This window comes from Tachyglossus aculeatus, chromosome 11 (genome assembly GCF_015852505.1).
Source record: "Tachyglossus aculeatus isolate mTacAcu1 chromosome 11, mTacAcu1.pri, whole genome shotgun sequence".
NCBI classification, from domain to species: Eukaryota; Metazoa; Chordata; class Mammalia; order Monotremata; family Tachyglossidae; genus Tachyglossus; species Tachyglossus aculeatus.
The window spans coordinates 55,689,154-55,708,172 of NC_052076.1; the positions used below are offsets into that span (position 1 = coordinate 55,689,154).

The 19,019-nt window shown below is 44.2% G+C and overlaps 1 protein-coding gene across 1 annotated transcript in view; it reads left to right on the forward strand.

The window, feature by feature from the left end:
* The window catches only part of LOC119934396 (cyclic nucleotide-gated cation channel beta-1-like), a 49,202-nt gene that overhangs the window by 13,540 nt on the left and 16,643 nt on the right, over positions 1-19,019 (forward strand). The window contains exons 6-14 of the mRNA XM_038753872.1: positions 3,548-3,640; positions 5,669-5,761; positions 7,278-7,435; positions 8,400-8,555; positions 9,876-10,084; positions 11,969-12,019; positions 13,199-13,285; positions 16,425-16,489; positions 16,923-17,045. Of these exons, the coding sequence (XP_038609800.1) occupies positions 3,548-3,640; positions 5,669-5,761; positions 7,278-7,435; positions 8,400-8,555; positions 9,876-10,084; positions 11,969-12,019; positions 13,199-13,285; positions 16,425-16,489; positions 16,923-17,045 (1,035 nt within the window). The remainder of the gene's footprint in view (positions 1-3,547; positions 3,641-5,668; positions 5,762-7,277; positions 7,436-8,399; positions 8,556-9,875; positions 10,085-11,968; positions 12,020-13,198; positions 13,286-16,424; positions 16,490-16,922; positions 17,046-19,019) is intronic.

The window sequence follows — 19,019 nt, forward strand, 5'->3', positions numbered from 1 at the left end:
GTGAAGGCATTCTGCTTCCACTCAGCTACGGAGTGTGTGGGCTCTGGGTTTTGTTCCTCAATCATTTGTTCAACCCAAAGAAATTCTGCTCATTTTTATTGGTTAAGGTCTCTATGTTCTTGACTTTCAGTCATTATTGGCAGGGAACATGTCTTCCAACGTCATTATATCATACTCTCCCAAGTGCTTAGTACAGGGCTCTGCACACAGTAAGCACTCAATAAGTACCATTGATAGAAGGATTGATTTACTGTGACTTTCAGGTTCACTTTCAATGTGATGACAATATTCAGGAAGTTGAGGCTTGCCAATGGGCCTTTGATAACTCACATTCACTGTGGATTTCCCCTTCTTGCCACCTTTCCTTCCCTGGTGCCAGTTATAACTTGGAAATTCCTGGCTTTGGTCACTTGGTGCCACTAAAGCATACAAGCAATGTTACTGTGCAAGATAAATTTTTCCTACTGCTCGTTTCTGAGCCCAAAATGAAGAAAACGGTTGAAATCTTCCAAATGTCCTCCCCCGAGAGAACCAAGAAGACCTTATAAGGACAAGTGACCTCTGAGGAAAAAAAGGAAACATTTGCAAATGTTTTTCTTGCTCCACATTCCTTCTGGCTTACCACAATAATATTGAGCAATTCTTACAATTCTCATGTGATCGGATTCCTAGACCACTTTTTCTCCTCCACCTGTCTGTTTGCTGCCATAGATTTCTTCCTCTCTTTCCTGTCCACAAACTCTTTTTCCAGTTTTTTTTTAATATTTCTTCCAGATTTTCAACACAGTTCAATGATTACTGGTCTAAGGTGATCACTGGTAGACAATCTATCAATGGCATTTATTGAGAACTGTACTGTACATTTAGGAGAGTATAATGCAATAGAGTTGGCTGGCACAGTCTAGAGGGGGAGACAGAAATTGAAATAAATTAATCATAATAACGATGGTATTTGTTGAGTGCTTACTATGTGCCAAGTACTGTTCTAAGCACTGTGGGGGGGATACAAGGTAATCAGGTTGTCCCACATGGGGCTCACAGTCTTAATCCCCATTTTACAGATGAGGTAACAGGCACAGAGAAGTTAAGTGACTTGCCCAAAGTCACATAGCTGATAAGTGGCAGAGCTGGGATTAGAACACGCAACCTTTGACTCCCAAACCCAGGCTCTTTCCACTAAGCCAGGCCGTTTACAAATAGGGGAAATGGCAGGGTGTAAGGCTATGTATATAAGTGCTGCGGGGCTGAGGTAGAGGTGAATATTAGGTGTCTAAGGGTACAGATCCATTGAAAAACAGCAAAGCCTAGTGGAAAGAGCATTGGGCTTGAGAGTTAGAGGGCCTGAGTTCTAATCCCGGCTCTGCCACTTGCCTGCTGTGTGATCTTGGGCAAGTTACTTAACTTCTCCGAACCTCAGTTCCCTCATCTGCAAAATGGGGATTCACTTTCTGCCCTCCCTCCTTCTTAGACTGTGAGTCCTGTGTGGGACGTGATTAGCTTGTATCTACATCAGCGCTTAGCACAGTGCTCTGCATATAGTAAGTGCTTCACAAATGCCACAGTGATTGTTATTATTATTATTATTGTTATCACGGACAACTCAGAAGGGAGAGGGAATAGGAGAAATGAGGGCTTAGCCAGCTTGGTTTATCATTGTCCGCATCCACAATCAGTAGTCCTATTAATCACCTTTCTGAATCCGTATCTCCACAGGAATATTTTGGGAGCAATAGGAGTTAATCTCGATAGTTAAGAGGAGTTAATAGCAAGAGGAGTCAACCTCACCCATCAATAGAAACGGTAACAGCCAGCTTTGGACACACCAAACTTGTTCCGAAAAGCTGACTCAGAGCTGCCATAGCATAATCCAATGCTCAGAATGCAGTCTTTTGGTTAGGATTAGAAACTGGCTGCTCTTCCAAAGTAGCAAAAATATTGTCATCACTATTGACTGCAGAAATGGATGACTGCAGAAATCCATCCTATGGTTAGAATAAGAGAATGTGAGCAGTTTTATATATATATTCTCTTGTTCTAACCATAGGATGGATTTCTACAGTCTCAGAAAAGGAGTCTAAATACTTTGCACTTGATTCTTCACGTTCCTTTAATCCAGGGGTTAGCAAGCTAAAGCTCAAAAGCTTCACCTGGCTGGTTTTGTAATCAGCTGTGGCTCTTGAGCCAGGGAGGGGGTGGAAGAGGCATTTAAAACCTCTCCTGCCATGGTGGGGTGGGGAAAACAGGTGTTGGTTGTATCTCCCCTCCTCTGCACACAGTAAGTGCTCAATAAATACAATTGAATGAATCTCCCCCTGCACTTAGTACAGTGCTTGGCACAGGGTAAGCACTGAAACAAATACCACAGTTAGTATTACCATTATGATTTTTTATTAGCTTAGATCTGATTCCTTTCCTCAAGGACCTTCATTTGACTTAGAAATGAGGTTAAAGGTATCATTTCTAAATTACCAAAATACAGTTTACAAAATATGGTGGACGGGAGGAGAACTCAGGAAAAATGAACTTTCCCGAGTGGAGTTTGTTACCAAGCCATGGAAACGTCCAGAGTCTTTTTGTTAAGGGATGCTGGTTAGGCTCCATAATTTGCCATTTATAGCTCATTGGATTTTCAATTTTGGGGGGGATGTTATTTAAAAAAGATACAGCATCTCTCCTCCTGAGGGATCCCTGAACTGATGTCTCACATCTTTGTGGCATCACTGAAGGGAGCTGAAAGAGGAAACAATAATGGAATCATTGGCGCCAGAGGTGTCTCTTCAGCAGAAAAGCCTCTCTGTGGGGTCAGAAAAGGGAGCCCCATTCTACAGCAAAAACATCCACCAAAATGCTCAAAAATCACTTCCAGTCCAAAAAACACTGAGAAAAGAGGGGCATCTGAATGGAATGCTATGAGCATTTTTTTTTGTTCTAGAATTAGGATGGCATTTCCCCTCCCAACTGAGTCAAGCTGCCTTATACTGGAGAACTTTGTGAGACTTGTCTTCTTTAACTCAACTGGATTTGCCATGTCATTTCAAACCCATTATACCTGGGCTTTTTTTCCCCTGGTATTTAAGTGCTTACTATGTGCCAGGCACCATCCTGTCTTCAACTCATCTAATGCCACCAGTCCAGTAGTTTCCATGTGGGCAGGATGCCAGAAAGGCTGAATATGTAGTTGTATCTCAGGACATGTTCCTCACACATTACTTTGGGTTCACATTTCCATTCTAAAAATCAGATTAAGGCTTGAAAGGGCAGGATGCTGACCTGGATCTTAGTTTACCATTTTTTTGAAGGAGCACGGGCTTGGGAGTCAGAGGACGTGGGTTCTAATCCCGCCTCTGCCACATGGGCTAGTCACTTAACTTCTCTGTGCCTCAGTTACCTCATCTGAAAAATGGGAATTAAAAGTGTGAGCCCCACGTGGGACAACCTGCTTATCCTGTGTCTACCCCAGCGCTTAGAATAGTGCTTGGCACATAGTAAGCACTTATTCTTATTATTATTATTAACAAATACCATTATTATTATTATTTTTCCCTAGAAAAAAGGAGCCTTCTCAGGGTGTTGATGTCGAAGACCTACGGGAATCATCTCCTGCAGCTGCCTGGCCCAGTCAATCCAGTCCTCAGGAAGAGTGAGTGGCGATCAGCATGTCTGTACATTATTGGTCATTTTTTTCTTTTCAGGGTATTTGTTAAATTCTGGGGTAGATAAGTGTTAAGTGTTAATCGCTGGGGTAGATACAAGCCAGACAAGTTAGACACAGTCCCTACCCGACATGGGGCTCACAGTTAAAATCCCCATTTTATGTAGGAGGTAACTGAGGCACAGAGAAGTTGTGACTTCCCTGAGGTCACACAGCAGACAAGTGGTGGGGTCAGGATTATTAATAATCGTGGCATTTGTTAAGCGCTTATTATGTGTCAGGTGCTGCATTCAGCGCTGGGATGGATACAAGCAAGTCAGTTTGGACACAGTCCCTATCCCACGTGGGGCTCACAGTCTCAATCCCCATTTTACAGATGAGGTACCTGAGGCACAGAGAAGTGAAGTGACTTGCTCAGGGTCACACAGCAGAGAAGTGGCAGAGCCGGGATGAGAATTCAGGTCCTTTTGATTCCCATGCTCTATCCATGAGGCCGTGCTGCTTTTCTTATTAGAACTGACAACTATAAAGAGTTGGGAAGATAGGTAGGGCCTTATTCTGATTTCAGGTTTGAATTGCTACCTTTCCCAAGAGCCCTGGGCTAACTGATGCTTGTGGCCATGCCTGAAATTTCAGACTGGTGCTTTTTTCACCCCAAGCAGTGTCTATCAACAGTATTATACTCTCCTAAATGTTTAGTAAAGTGCCCTGGACAAAATAAGTGCTCAATAAACACCACTGATTGATTGTGGAGGTGATGTTGTCCTCTCTCAGTGCTTAGGACAGTACCTCAGCGCTTAGTACATTGCCTGGCACATAGTAAGCACTTAACAAATACTATAATTATTATAATTACACAAAGAAAGTGCTCAGTAAATATCACTGATGGATTGATTGTGGAGGTGAGGTTGTTCTCTCTCAAGCGCTTAGGGCAGTGTTCCACACAAAGTTAGCTCTCAATAAATACTATCGATTGATTGATTCTGGAATTCGAGGAGACAAGTGAGGAGATACTCCTACAAACCAGTTCCTTATGGCCTGCATTAGGGGGTTCCTGGAGTGAACCCCGCTTCCAAACAGGGCAGGTGGGCACAAAGGTGAAGAGAAGCAGCGTGGCTCAGTGGAAAGAGCCCGGGCTTTGGAGTCAGAGGTCATGGGTTCAAATTCTGGCTCCGCCAATTGTCAGCTGTTTGACTTTGGGCAAGTCACTTAACTTCTCGGTGCCTCAGTTACCTCATCTGTAAAAATGGGGATGAAGACTGTGAGCCCCCCGTGGGACAACCTGATCACCTTGTAACCTCCTCAGTGCTTAGAACAGTGCTTTGCACATAGTAAGCACTTAATAAATACCATTATTATTATTATTATTAAGTACTTATCCCCTCAACTCCAGGCTCTAAGCTCATTATGGGCAGGGAATGTGTTTGTTATATTGTTATAGAGTACTCTCCCAAGGACTTAGTCCATTCATTCATTCATTCAATCGTATTTATTGAGCACTTACTGTGTGCAGAGCACTGTACTAAGCGCTTGGGAAGTACAAGTTGGCAACATATAGAGACGGTCCCTACCCAACAGTGGGCTCACAGACCAGTGCTCTGCACAGAGTAAGCGCTCAATAAATACTGTTGGGTGACTGACTGACTGGTCAAGTAGAGGCTGCTCCTCCCTTTTTCCCCCACCACAAACACTGCACCTTTCACTCTCATAGGCCCCTCACTGGATTTTTTTCCCTATTGGCCCTCAAACTTTAACTGCCCCGGACGGGCTAGTTAAGGGTGGCCCACCGCCCGGTCGAGGTCCCAAAGAATTGCCCTGCTTTCACCCCATCTATTCCCACCAGCCCAGTAGTTTCCACATGGGCAGGATGCCAGAAAGGCTGAATATGTAGTTGTATCTCAAGACGTGTTCCTCACACATTACTTTGGGTTCGCGTTTCCATTCTAAAAATCAGATTAAGGCTTAAAAGGGAAGGATTCTGGCCTGTATCTTAGTTTACCTTCTTTTTTTCCATAGAAAGAAGGAAACTTCTCAGGGTGTTGATGTCGAAGACCTACAGGAATCGTCTCCAGCAGCTGCCTGGCCCAGTCAATCCAGTCTTCAGGAAGAGTGAGTGGCGATCAGCACGTCTGTGCAGAAGTGGTTGATTTTTTTTTTCAGGGTATTTGTTAAGTGCTTACTATGTGCCGGGAGCTGTATTAAGTGCTGGAGTAGATACAAGTTAATCAGGCTAGACGTGGTCCCTGTCCCACGTGGGCCTCACAGTCTTAATTCCCATCTTAAGATGAGGTAACTGAAGCACAGAGAAGTGAAGGGACTTGCCCAAGGCCACACAGCACACAAATACCAAGCCGGGATTAGAACCCAGGTCCTTCTGACTCCTAAGCCTGTGCTCTACCCACTAGGCCATGCTGCTTCCCGATGGCTAGATCCCTAGTTGGGGACTTTATTCTAATCGTTGAAGGTTTATATAATCAGTCCAGTGGGTCTGACCATAATTGCCAGACTTGAGCCTTTAAACATTTCCCCACATAACGAGCAATTTGTCGATAATCTTCTGGGGCTGGGGCTCCAAACAGAGCAGCAAAATGGGGCTTGAGAGGATATTCCCCTGATTCTTCAGTTTGGCCACCTTCATTGTTCAAGGCGAAGAAAGGTAAATTCCACTTCACTCAAGAGCTTCAGCAGTGACTGCCAGGAAAAGCTGGAAGGAGCTGGGAGAAAAAGGGAATACCTAGCATTCATATATTGCTCGTTTATATATTGCTTTCATTTTCCCAAAGCTCTTTCACATTAATTACCTCATTTTAGCATCACTGTGAAGTAGAGGAGGTATTTTAACCCCCATTTTCCAGATGGGGAAATGGAGGAACGGAGATGTTAAGTGACTTGCCCGTGTGGTCACACAGCAGACTGTGGCCAAGCTGGGACTAGAACCCAGGTATCCTGACTCCCAAACCCATGGACTTTCCACTGGATCGTGCTGCCTCGTGGGAGATGCCTCATGGCCCAGAGAGGTTAAGTGACTTGCCTGTCATCACACAGCAGACTGTGGCCAAGCAGGGACTAGAACCCATGTCTCCTCAGAGGACCTAGGTTCTAATCTCAGATCTGCTACTCACCTGCTGTGTGACCCTGGTCAAGTCACTTGACTCTTCTGTGCTTCTTCTTATTCTTAGGATTATTATTTTTATCAGAAGCATAAGAAATGAATATGGCTTCCCCATTTGGCTCTCCTCCTCTCCGTCCCCCCATAGTTAGGCCCTTAGAAGACGATATTGGGAGAACTGAAGTCCTCCCAATGCACATGGGACATGGCAAAACATGTATCAGAGAAACAGCATGGCTTAGTGGAAAGAGCCCGGGCTTGGGAATCAGGGGTCATGGGTTCTAATCCCAGCTCCGCCACTTATCAGCTGTGTGACTTTGGGCAAGTCACTTCACTTATCTGTGCCTCATTTACCTCATCTGTAAAATGGGAATTATGACTGTGAGCCCTATGTGGGACACCCTGATTACGTTGTATCTACCCCAGTGCTTAGAACAGTGCTTGGCACATATTAAGCACTTAACAGATACCCCCATTATTATTATTATTATGTATCCCGGTGATTTTTTCCCACAGCTTGGAGGAGCGGGCCAGCTCCTCTGCCAGCCAGAACAGCGCGGTCATAAATGACCGGCTTCAGGAGCTTGTGAGGCTCTTCAAGGAGAGGACGGAGAAGGTGAAAGAGAAACTGATTGATCCGGATGTCACCTCTGATGAGGAAAGCCCCAAGCCATGTGAGTGAGAACTACGGTTCTCATTAAGGAGGGGCATCTGTGGAGGGGGAAACCCAAGCCTCAGACTGAGGAAACCAAAGATCAGAGTTTTGAGTTTCTCTAGTGTAGAAACCCTCTACCTGCGGTCAGGGCAGTGTGCATCACTTCATTCATACATTCATTCGATCGTATTTATTGAGCGCTTACTGTGTGCTCTTCTCCCCCTCCCCCCCCGCCTTACCTCCTTCCCCTCCCCACAGCACCTGTATATATGTTTGTACATATTTATTACCCTATTTATTTATTTATTTTACTTATACATATTTATTCTATTTATTTTATTTTGTTAATATGTTTTGTTTTGTTGTCTGTCTCCCCCTTCTAGATGGTGAGCCTGCTGTTGGGTAGGGACCATCTCTATATGTTGCCAACTTGTACTTCCCAAGCGCTTAGTCCAGTGCTCTGCACACAATAAGCGCTCAATAAATATGATTGAATGAATGAATTCATTCCCCTCTCCCAGCCCCACAGCACTTATTTACATATCCATAATTTATTTACATTAACGTCCATCTCCCCCTCTGGACTGTAAGCTCATTGTGGGCTGGAAATGGGTCTGTTTAGTTTTACTGTTATACTATACTCTCCCAAGCACTTAATATAGTGCTCTCTGCATAGTAAGTGCTCTTTAACTATGAATGAATGAATGATGCCCCAGCCTGTGCTCTAACCATTAGGCCACTAGTGACCACAGGGTCACGCTTCTTAAAGCCATGTACATTCTGCTCAGATGTGTTGTGCAAATGACCAATCTGGCGCACACTGAATTCTACAGTTTGATTGCTATCGATATCTCTGTACTGTAAGCTCCTTGTGGGCAGGAAATGGGTCTACCAACTCTGTTGTACTCTCCTGAGCACTTAGGACAGTGTTCTGCACACACAGCACGCTTCCAATAAATACCACTGATTGATATTTCCCGCAGCTCCAGCCAAGAAAGCCTCAGAGCCTCCACCTCCAGAAAAAGAGGCTGAAGCGGAAAAAGCTAAAGAGGAGCACTACTGTGATATGCTGTGCTGTAAATTTAAGTGTCGGCCAATTAAAAGCTACCAGTTCCCAAAAAGCATCGACCCGCTCACCAGTAAGTATCTTACGGGAAAGCCGTCTCTGATTTGTCCGTGGACCCGGGCTTCCATTAACTAGGAGGAAGGGGGAGTGTGGGAGAGGAGGAAGAGGTTAAAGAAAATGAAAAAAGTATAGGATTCAAGGGGAAATGGTAATTATTGCTAGGCATGTGGGGCTGACGGTTTTCTTTTATAGGAGTAGAAACCAGTTACAAATTCCGGAGTGTCAATCAATCAATGAATAGTATTTGTTGAGCACTTACTATGTGCAGAGCACTGTACTAGGTGCTTGGGGGAGTATGAGAAAACAGAATGAGCAAGCACGTTCCCTGCCCATAATGAGCTTTCAGTATAGAGGACTAATACCAAACGAACCCTCTTTGGCAATTTCCAGCAGCTTTTAGATGTTTAATCTAATCGATGGGGTGTGTGCTATTCAGAGAAGCAGCGTGGCTCAGTGGAAAGAGCCCGGGCTTGGGAGTCAGAGGTCATGGGTTCAAATCCCAGCTCCGCCGCTTGTCAGCTTTGTGACTTTGCCGCAAGTCACTTCACTTCTCTGGGCCTCAGTTCCCTCATCTGTAAAGTAGAAATTAAGACTGTGAACCCCAAGTGGGACAACCTGATGACCTTGTATCCCCTCCAGTGCTTAGAACAGTGCTTGGCACATAGTAAGCGCTTAAGAAATATCATTATCATCATCACACCCTATCGATTAACACCCTTCTAGACTGTAAGCCCCTTGTGGGCAGGGAATGTGTCTGTTGACTGTTGCAGTGCAGTTTCCCAAACGCTTAGTACAGTGTTCTGCATATAGTAAGCTCTCAATAAATACTATTGAAGGAATAAATTCCTCCCATGACCTTAGAGTCCACTGGCTTTTGTTTCCACCTCTCAATAAATACTATTGAATGAATAAATTCCTCCCATGACCTTAGAGTCCACTGGCTTTTGTTTCCACTTCAAACCATCACTGGTGATGATGATGATGATGATGATGTGGTATTTGTTAAAGGCTTACCATGTGTCAGGCACTGTACTAAGTGCTGGAGCAGATACAAGGAAATCAGGTTGGACAAAGTGCCTATCCCAGGTGGGGCTCATAGTCTCAATCCCCATTTTACAGATGAAGTAACAGAGGCACAGAGAAGTGAAGTGACTTGCTCAAGGTCACACAGCAGACCAGTCTCAGAACTGGGATTAGAACCCATGACCTACTGACTCCTGTTCCAGTGCTGTAGCCACTACGCCACAGTGCAGTAGCCCTTTATTCTGGAAGCTGAAATACAATTCTGTGGGGCCTGGCCACTCTTGTTTGACCTGGGCTCTGTTCTTTTTAGATCTGATGTACATCCTGTGGCTGTTCTTTGTGGTTTTGGCCTGGAATTGGAACTGTTGGCTGATTCCAGTCCGCTGGGCTTTTCCGTACCAAACCCCTGACAATGTTCATCTCTGGATGCTAATGGACTACTTCTGTGACTTCATCTACTTGCTGGACATCACTGTCTTCCAGACCCGACTGCAGTTTGTCAAAGCAGGAGATGTCATTGTGAGTAGTGGTCCAGGAATATTTCTATGGGAACTACAATTTCTCCCAGTTCCGCTGGCCTTTTCTCGTGCCTCCCTGGGAAGGCTTTCCATGGCCGGAAGGAGAAAACCAAGATGACGATAAGCGTCCTTACGAATGCTGCAGCTTCATACTGTATCTGTTCCTTTGGTTATTGGTGCCAAGGAGCTTTTAAAAATCTTGGTTTTGCACTAGTCAGTTTTCAGAGGGAAGGCGCTCAAAGACCCTCAAGAAATAAGTGCAAAACAATAATGAGAGTACTAATACATTTTATGGTATTCGTTTAGCACTTACTGTGTGCCAGGCACTCTACCAAGTGCTGGGGTAGGTATAAGCTAACCAAGTCATTCGTTCATTCAATCGTATTAATTGAGTGCTTACTGTGTGCAGAGCACTGGACTAAGCACTTGGGAAGTACAAGTCGGCAACATATAGAGACGGTCCCTACCCAACAACGGGTTCACAGTCTAGAAGGGGGAGACAGACAACAAAACAAAACATGTAGACACGTGTCAAAATCGTCAGACCAAATAGAATTATGGCTATATGCACATCATAAACAAAATAAATAGAAGAGTAAATATGTACAAGTAAAATAAATAGAGTAATAAATCTGTACAAACATATATACAGGTGCTGTGGGGAGGGGAAGGAGGTAGGGCTGGAGGATGGAGAGGAGGAGAGGAAAAAGGGGGCTCAGCCTGGGAAGGCCTACTGGAGGAGGTGAGCTCTCAGTAGAGCTTTGAAGGGAGGAAGAGAACTAGTTTGGTGGTTGTGTGGAGGGAGGGCATTCCAGGCCAGGGGAAGGACATGGTCTGGGGGTCGAAACAGTCCATGTCCCACATGGGGCTCACAGTCTTAATCCCTATTTTATAGATGAGTTACAGAGAATAAAGATGATGATAATAATAATGGTATTTGTTAAGCACTTACTATGTGTCAAGCACTGTGTTAAGTGCTGGGTTGGATACAAGAGAATCAGATAATCAGGGCCTCACAGTCTAAGCAGGGGAGAGAGAGCAGGTATTGAATCCCTATTTTGCAGAGGAGGAAACTGAGGCCCAGGGAAGCAAGTGACTTGCCCAAGGTCACGCAGCAGATAAGTGGTGAAACTGGGATTAGAACCCAGGTTTTTCCCCAGATTTTTAATCCCATTTACTCAGCCATGTTTGCTCGATGACATGATAATAACTGTGGTGTTTGTTAAGCGCTTACTATGTGCCAAGCACTGTTCTAAGCAGTGGGGTAGATATAATTATTTCATTCATTCTTTCAGTCATACTTACTGAGCGTTTACTGTGTGCAGAGCACTGTACGAAGTGCTTGGGAGAGTACAATAGAACAATAAATAGACAGATACAATGTAAACAGGTCAGACACAATCACTTTAGCATTATCTTTGTAAATCTCACGGCATCCATCTGAACCATTTAACGGACAGAATCATGTGAGAAACAGCAGAAGTCTAGGGAGTACTAGACTTCTCTCTCTGCCTTTTCTAACAGACTGAGAGAACTAATTCTCACAGGTGGTGGGGATGTAGAGAAGCAGTGTGGCCTAGAGGGAAGAGCACGGGCTTGGGGTCAGAGGACATGGATTCTAATCCCAGCTCTGCTACTTGTCTGCTGTGTGACCTTAAGCAAGTCACTTCACTTCTCTGTGCTTCAGTTCCCTTGGCAAAATAGGGATTCGATATCTGTTCTCCCTCCTACTTAGACTGTGAGCCTCATGTGGGGCCTGATGAGCTTGTATCAACCCTGGAACTTAGTACAGTAGTTGGCACGTAGTAAGTGCTTAACAAAAACCACAATTATTATTGATGTTATTGATATTTAATGTGATATTCTTTGTTCTTTTCTCCTGCAGACTGATAAAAAGGAAATGAGAAAAAACTACCTAAAATCACAACGTTTCAAGGTGGGTACTTTCATTCCCGTCTTTCTGTGCACTGTTGCTGGGCGCCTTTTTTAAAAATGGTATTTGTTAAGCCCTTTCTAAGTGCCAGGTACGGTACTAAGCACTGGAGTAAATACAAGCTAACTGGATTGGGCACAATCCCAATGGGGCTTACAGTCTTAATCCCCGTTTTATAAATGAGATACCTGAAGCCCAGAGGAGTGAAGTGACTTGCCCAAGATCACACACAGGAGGTATGTGGTAGAGCCGGGACTAGAACCCAGGTCTTCTGATTCCCAGGCCCGTGTTCTACCCATTAGACCACACTGCCTCTGTTTGGTGTTGCTGTTCTATAGCAACGCCATCTGCCACTTCCAGGGTTTTGGAGCTGGGCCTCCAGATTCAGTTGCCCTGGGCTCCCGCTCAGCTGAAACGATATAATCATTCAATGAATATTCAGTCAATCGTATTTATTTATTGAGCACTTACTGTGTGCAGAGCACTGTACTAAGCGCTTGGGAAGTACAAGTTGGCAACATATAGAGACGGTCCCTACCCAACAGTGGGCTCACAGTCTAGAAGGGGGAGACAGAGAACAAAACAAAACATATTAATCCATGTTTTCCTGTCCCTGGTCAGATTCCCAGTTTCCTCTTGCTGCCCCCCACCCCCCCAATCCTCCCCAGCCAGTCAGTTTATTTATGCCCACCCCTCTTCAAGCCCTTCTTTCCTGGAACAGAAGAAGTTGTTCATCAGAGTAGCCAATTGGGCTGCCCACTCTGGCAGTGAGGGTCCGGGAATCAAGGCTAGTGGGCCGAGATATCTTGGACCCCCTCCCCGCCACCCTCAGCCCTTAGTGGGGAATTTTGGAGTAGGGTGGAAATAGCACAGGCCTAGGAGTCATGACACCTGGCTTCTAAATCCCATCTTTGCCCCTGCCTGCTGTATGTGACATTGAGCAAGTCATTTCATTCATTTGATAACATTTACTGAGTGCTTACTGTATGCACAACACTGTAGTAAGCTCTTGGGAAGATACAATATAACATTCCCTGCCTATAATGAACTCACTCTGTGACTCATCTGTAAACTGGGGATAAAGTACCTGTTCTCCCTGTCCCATGTGGGACACTGTAAGGCTTGGAGTCGCATAAACTAGCCATCATTTTTTCCCCTTCCTCTTTTCAAATGTGAATTTAGATGGATGTGATCTGTCTCCTGCCCCTGGATCTCTTCTACTTGAAAGTTGGTGTTAAGCCTCTCCTACGTCTGCCTCGCTGTTTAAAGGTAAATTAAGAAATAAAAATCCTCTCACTGAACCCCTCTCATCCAACAATCTCAAAGAGCTTCGCACACATTGATCCATCAGTAGCGTTTATTGAGTACTTACTGTGTGCAGAACTTTGAATTGAATACTAGAGGAAAGCACAGTAGAATTAGTAGACCTTTGAAGCCTTACTGAAGGCAGATCTCTTCCAAGAGACCTTCCCTAAGCCCTAATTTCCTCTTTTCAAACTCCCTTTTGTGCTGCCTTTGCATTTGGATGTGCCCCCTTTATTCACTCTTCCCTCAGCCCCACAGCACTTATGTCCATAGCCGTAATTTTTATTTATTTATAATAATGTCTGTCTCTCCCTCTAGACTGTTAACCCACTGTGGGCAGGGAACATGTCTACCAACTCTGTTATATTGAACTCTCCCAAGAGTTTAGTACAGTGCTGTGCACACAGTAAGTGCTCAATAAATACGATCGATTGATAGACATGATCCCTTCCCTCCATCTGGGGAGACAGGAACCTAAAATAAATTACAGGTAGAAGGAAGCAATAGAGCATGTGAGATATGTACAGAAGGGCTGAGAGGTGTTGCGAGCATTTAAGTGCTTAGGCAGGTCACAGTTACTGTGAGAAATGAATTGGGGAAGACTTCCCGAAGGAGATGTAATTTCCGAAGAACTGTGAAGATGGAAAGAGCTCTGATCTGGTGGATATGAAGGGGCAAGGAGTTTTAGGAAGGAAGGAGGGCTTGGGAGAGATGAAAACCAGGCACAGTGAGTAGGTTAGCTCAAGGAGAATGAAGAGTGTGAGGTGGAATGTAGTGAGAGAAAAGCGTGGACAAATAAGAAGGTGAGAGTTGTCTGAGGTGAAAGGGGTAGATTTTGAAAGGCAGAAGAGAGATCTCCCCTTGAGAAAAGGCTGAAAAAATTGAAAATGTGGATGTAGGGTGGGAGGAAGATGGGGAGGTGTGGCGGATATTTTTGGTAGCTCGCGTCTAGTGGTTTAAAGCCTATTGTCAGGAGTTTCATTCATTCAATTGTATTTATTGAGCACTTACTGTGTACAAAGCACTATACTAAGCGCTTGGGAGAGTACAATATAACAGATAAGCAAATTTCTGCTGGATGCAGAGAGGAAAGGGAATCCACAGGAAACAGCATGGCCTAGTGGAAAGAGCTCAGAACTGGGAGTCAGAGAACCTAGGTTCTAATTACCTTAGGCAAGTCACTTCACTTCTCTGTGACTCAGTTTCCTCAACTGTAAAATGGGGATTAAACACCTGTTCTACCTCCTACTTATTCATTCATTCAATCGTATTTATTGAGCACTTACTGTGTGCAGAGCACTGTACTAAGCACTTGGGAAGTACAAGTTGGCAACATATAGAGATGGTCCCTACCCAACAATGGGGATTAAATACCTGTTCTACCTCCTACTTATTCATTCATTGAATCGTATTTATTGAGCACTTACTGTGTGCAGAGCACTGTACTAAGCGTTTGGGAAGTACAAGTTGGCAACATATAGAGACGGTCCCTACCCAACAATGGGCTGACAGTCTAGAAGAAGGAGAGACTGTGAGTCCCATGTGGGACAGGGATTGTGTCTAACCTGATTAACTTGTTATCTCTCCCAGCATTTGGAACAGAGCTTGACAGATAATAAATGCTTAACAAATACCATAAAAACAAAACAAAAGCAAGTGGAGATTTTTGAGGAATGGGGAGAGTGACATTTTAGAAAGATGCTCTGGGCAGTCAGGTGGCGTATGAACTGGAGATGGGGAGGGTAGTGTAATGTAACTGATGTAAGCTGGACCAGAGGAAGGGGCAAATCCGGAAGATGCCATGGAGTAAGACTGACAGGATTTTGCAAAAGACTGAATATGGAAGTTAAAAGAGACAGGCAATACTAGAATAATACCAAGACTAAGAGCTTGTGGGGCAAGGAGGATGGTGGTGTTGTCTATTGTGATGGGAAAATTAATTAGAGGAGAGAGTTTGAGAGGGAAGATGAGTTCAGTTTTAAAGTCATTGAGTCGGTGAGACATCTGTGTAGAACTGTCTTGAAGGGAGGAGGAAATGGAAGATCACAGAGGAGAAAGGACTGGGCTAGGGAAGTAGATTTGGGAGTCACCAGCATAGAGGTGATGGTTAAAGTCATTGGAGTGGATGGGCTTCACAAGGAAATAAGTGTAAATTGGGAAGAGAAGGGAATCTAGGAGGGGCTCATCCCTACTGAACTCTTCTTTCTTTTCTTTTTTTTTTTACTATGTGTCAGGTACTGTACTAAATGCTGGGGTAGATACAAGCTATTCAGGAGGGTCAAAGTCCATGTCCAACATGGGGCTCACAGTCTTAATCTCCATTTTACAAATGAGATACTAGAGGCACAGAGAAATGGAGGGACTTGCCTAAGTTCACCTGGCAGACAAGAGACAAGTGGTGGATCGAGGATTAGAACCCTGATTCTGATTTCCAGGCCCGTGCTCTATCCACTCAGCAACATTGCTTATCTAATTTACAAAGCTATATGTGCCTAGATTCTCCCACTAGGTTTTAAGCTCCTGGAAGACAAGGATCATGTCTACCCACTCTTTTGTACTCTCCCAGGTGCTTAGACCAGGGCTCTGCATGCAGTCAATATCCCATAAATAGTATTAATTGATTGACTTGTTATTAAAATTTTTTCAGTGTGTTTATGTTCTGATTTTTCAGTTATCTGTGTTGGTTTTTTGGGGAAGTGGATTTGATATTTAGGAAGAAAGGAGAAAGGGGGTTCCCCTGCTGATGCTGCCCCCACACACCAGGCATTCTTTTTAATTATTTTGGGGACCAGAGGACACCTAAACCTGTGGCCCATCCCGAAGGAATGGAGACATATCCAGGAAAAACAAGTGAAACAAAGAGGGAATTCCACTGGGTTTTATCCTCCCCACAGTAACATAATTAATTCTCCTCCCAGAATAAAGGGGTGTGAAGTCTCCTAATGACACGAGAACCTTGTGGAGCTCAAATTATTTGAACTGCTCCAAAGATTCTGTTTTTCAAACATTTACCGTTCAAGTGAGGTAAAACAAGTTAGTAGTTGGAGCCCGTTAGAAGTTGACGTGCATTATACTCATGGAGCTCCATTCTTTTCTCTAACAGTACATGGCCTTCTTTGAATTTAATAACCGCCTTGAAGCTATCCTAAGTAAGGCGTATGTTTACAGGTAAGCAACAAAGTGCTGTGAATTGCCATTGCAGTCTTCAACTTAGGACATTTTGGAAAAGAAATTTGGACATAGGGACCTCTAATCAAATCATTTCTCTTTACAGCTACACCCTGTAAACTGTAAACTCCTTGTTGGCAGAGATTGTGTCTTTCAACTCTGTTGTACTGCTTCTCGTGTGTTAAATCAATGTCGTAGGCAAGTGTCTTCACTTCTCTGTTCCCTCAGTTCCCTCATCTGTAAAATGGGGATTAAGACTATGACCCCATGTGGGTCAGGGACTGTGTCCAACCTGGTTAGCTTGTTTCTACCCCTGGGCTTAGAACATGGCTTGACACATAGTAAGCGCTTGATGAACACCATTATTATTATTATTATTATTACTGTGTATAGAGGAGTGTTTTAAGGGTATTGTGTTTTGTTTCCTTTGCAGAGTTGTACGTACCACAGCCTATTTACTCTACAGCTTACACTTGAACTCGTGCCTGTATTACTGGGCTTCCTCTTTCCAGGGAATAGGTTCCACCAGCTGGGTTTATGATGGAGTGGGAAACAGGTAAGTCAGTCTCCAAACTGGGAGTCCCGGTCCAGGCCGTGGTGATGCTGTTGGACACGGTAGTTCAGTAGACCCAAGACCTGCAGCATGGCCTAGTGGCTAGAGAAAAGTGTCTGGAGTGGGAGTCAGAAGGACCTGGGTTCTAATGCCGCTCTGCCACTTGTCTGCTGAGCGACCAAGGGCAAGTCGCTTCACCTCTCTGTGCTCCTGTTCTCTCATCTGTAAAATGGGAATTAAGACTGCGAGCCCCATATGGGACAGGGACTGTGTCCATATCTGATTTGCTTGTATCCACCCCAGTGCTTAGTCCAGTGCCTTGCACATAGAGAAGCATCGTGGCTCAGTGGAAGGAGCCTGGGCTTTGGAGTCAGAGGTCACGGGTTCAAATCCCAGCTCCGACAATTGTCACCTGTGTGACTTTGGGCAAGTCACTTAACTTCTCTGTGCCTCAGTTATCTGTGAAATGGGGACTAAGATTGTGAGCCCCCCGGGGGACAATCTGATCACCTTGTAACCCCCCCAGCGCTTAGAACAGTGCTTTGCACATAGTAAGCACTTAATAAATGCTATTATTATTATTATTATTATAGTAAGTGCTTAGCAAATACCACTATTATTATTATTATTATTGTTCTGTATTCACATCTGCACCTACTTTTTCTGGTTGCTGAAATCGCATTTCAGAGGGGCTCTCCCCATTTTGGCTTCTTTTGGCCATTTTAACAGACATTTAATTTATCATTTTAGCCTGATAAAAGATGTTTCGGGATGAAAAGTAGCCAGTTCCGGATTACTCTGGGGCAGGATTCTGGGACCTCTGATAAAGCAGGAGGGTTATTTGATGGCAAACTGGCCTGGGACTTCTCAGTCACCTGACCATGTCCGCCATAGCTGACATACTATATTTTTCCCTGGGTAATAATAGCTGATCAGATGGGGCCCAAAATTGCAAATAATGATAATAATGATAATAATAAATTGTGGTATTTGTTAAGTGCTTACTAGGTGCCATCATCATCAATCGTATTTATTGAGTGCTTACTATGTGCAGAGCACTGTACTAAGCGCTTGATACATGCTATACTGTACTAAGTGCTGGGGTAGATACAAAGTAATTGACTTGGACACAGTTCCTGTCCCACACAGGGCTCACAGTCTTAATTTCCATTTTCTAGATGAAGTATCTGAGGTACAAAGAAAGGAAGTGACTTGCTCAAGGTCACATGGCAGACATGTAGCAGAGCAGGGATTAAAACCAGGTCCTTCTGATTCCCAGGCCTATATGTGGCCTAGATATATATATGTAGGTAGATATGAGCCTAGATATCTACCTAGCCTAGCCTAGCCTAGATATCTACCTAGGTAGATATGAGGTAGATATGAGCCTAGATATATATATATGTACCTATATATGGCCTATATAACATTAATGACCCAGATCACCAAAGACCACTTTGGTTTAAGTTGCTCCAAAATCTATTTGTTTGTTTTTCGGGCAGTCCATGGTATTTGCAAAAGCCTTCTCCAACACCACATTTCAAAAGAATCGATGTTCTTTCTATCCTGTTTTATCACTGTCCAGCTTTTGGATCCATACTGTCACTGGAAACACCATAGAGTTGATGATTTGTATTTTTATGGCAATTATTACGTCAGCACATTTCATGCCTTTTTCCAGGCTCTTCATAGCAAGTCTTCCTAACATTAATCTTCGGCATATTTCTTGGCTACTAGTCCCTTTATTATTTATTATTGATCCCAGTCACGTGGCTCAATGGAAAGAGCCCGGGCTTTGGAGTCAGAGGTCATGGGTTCAAATCCTGGCTCCTCCGCTTCACAGCTTTGTGACTTTTGGCAAGTCACTTAACTTCCCTGTGCCTGTTACTCCATCTGTAAAATGGGGATTAAGACTGTGAGCCCCGCTGTGGGACAACCTGATCACCTTGTAACCTCTCCAGCGCTTAGAACAGTGCT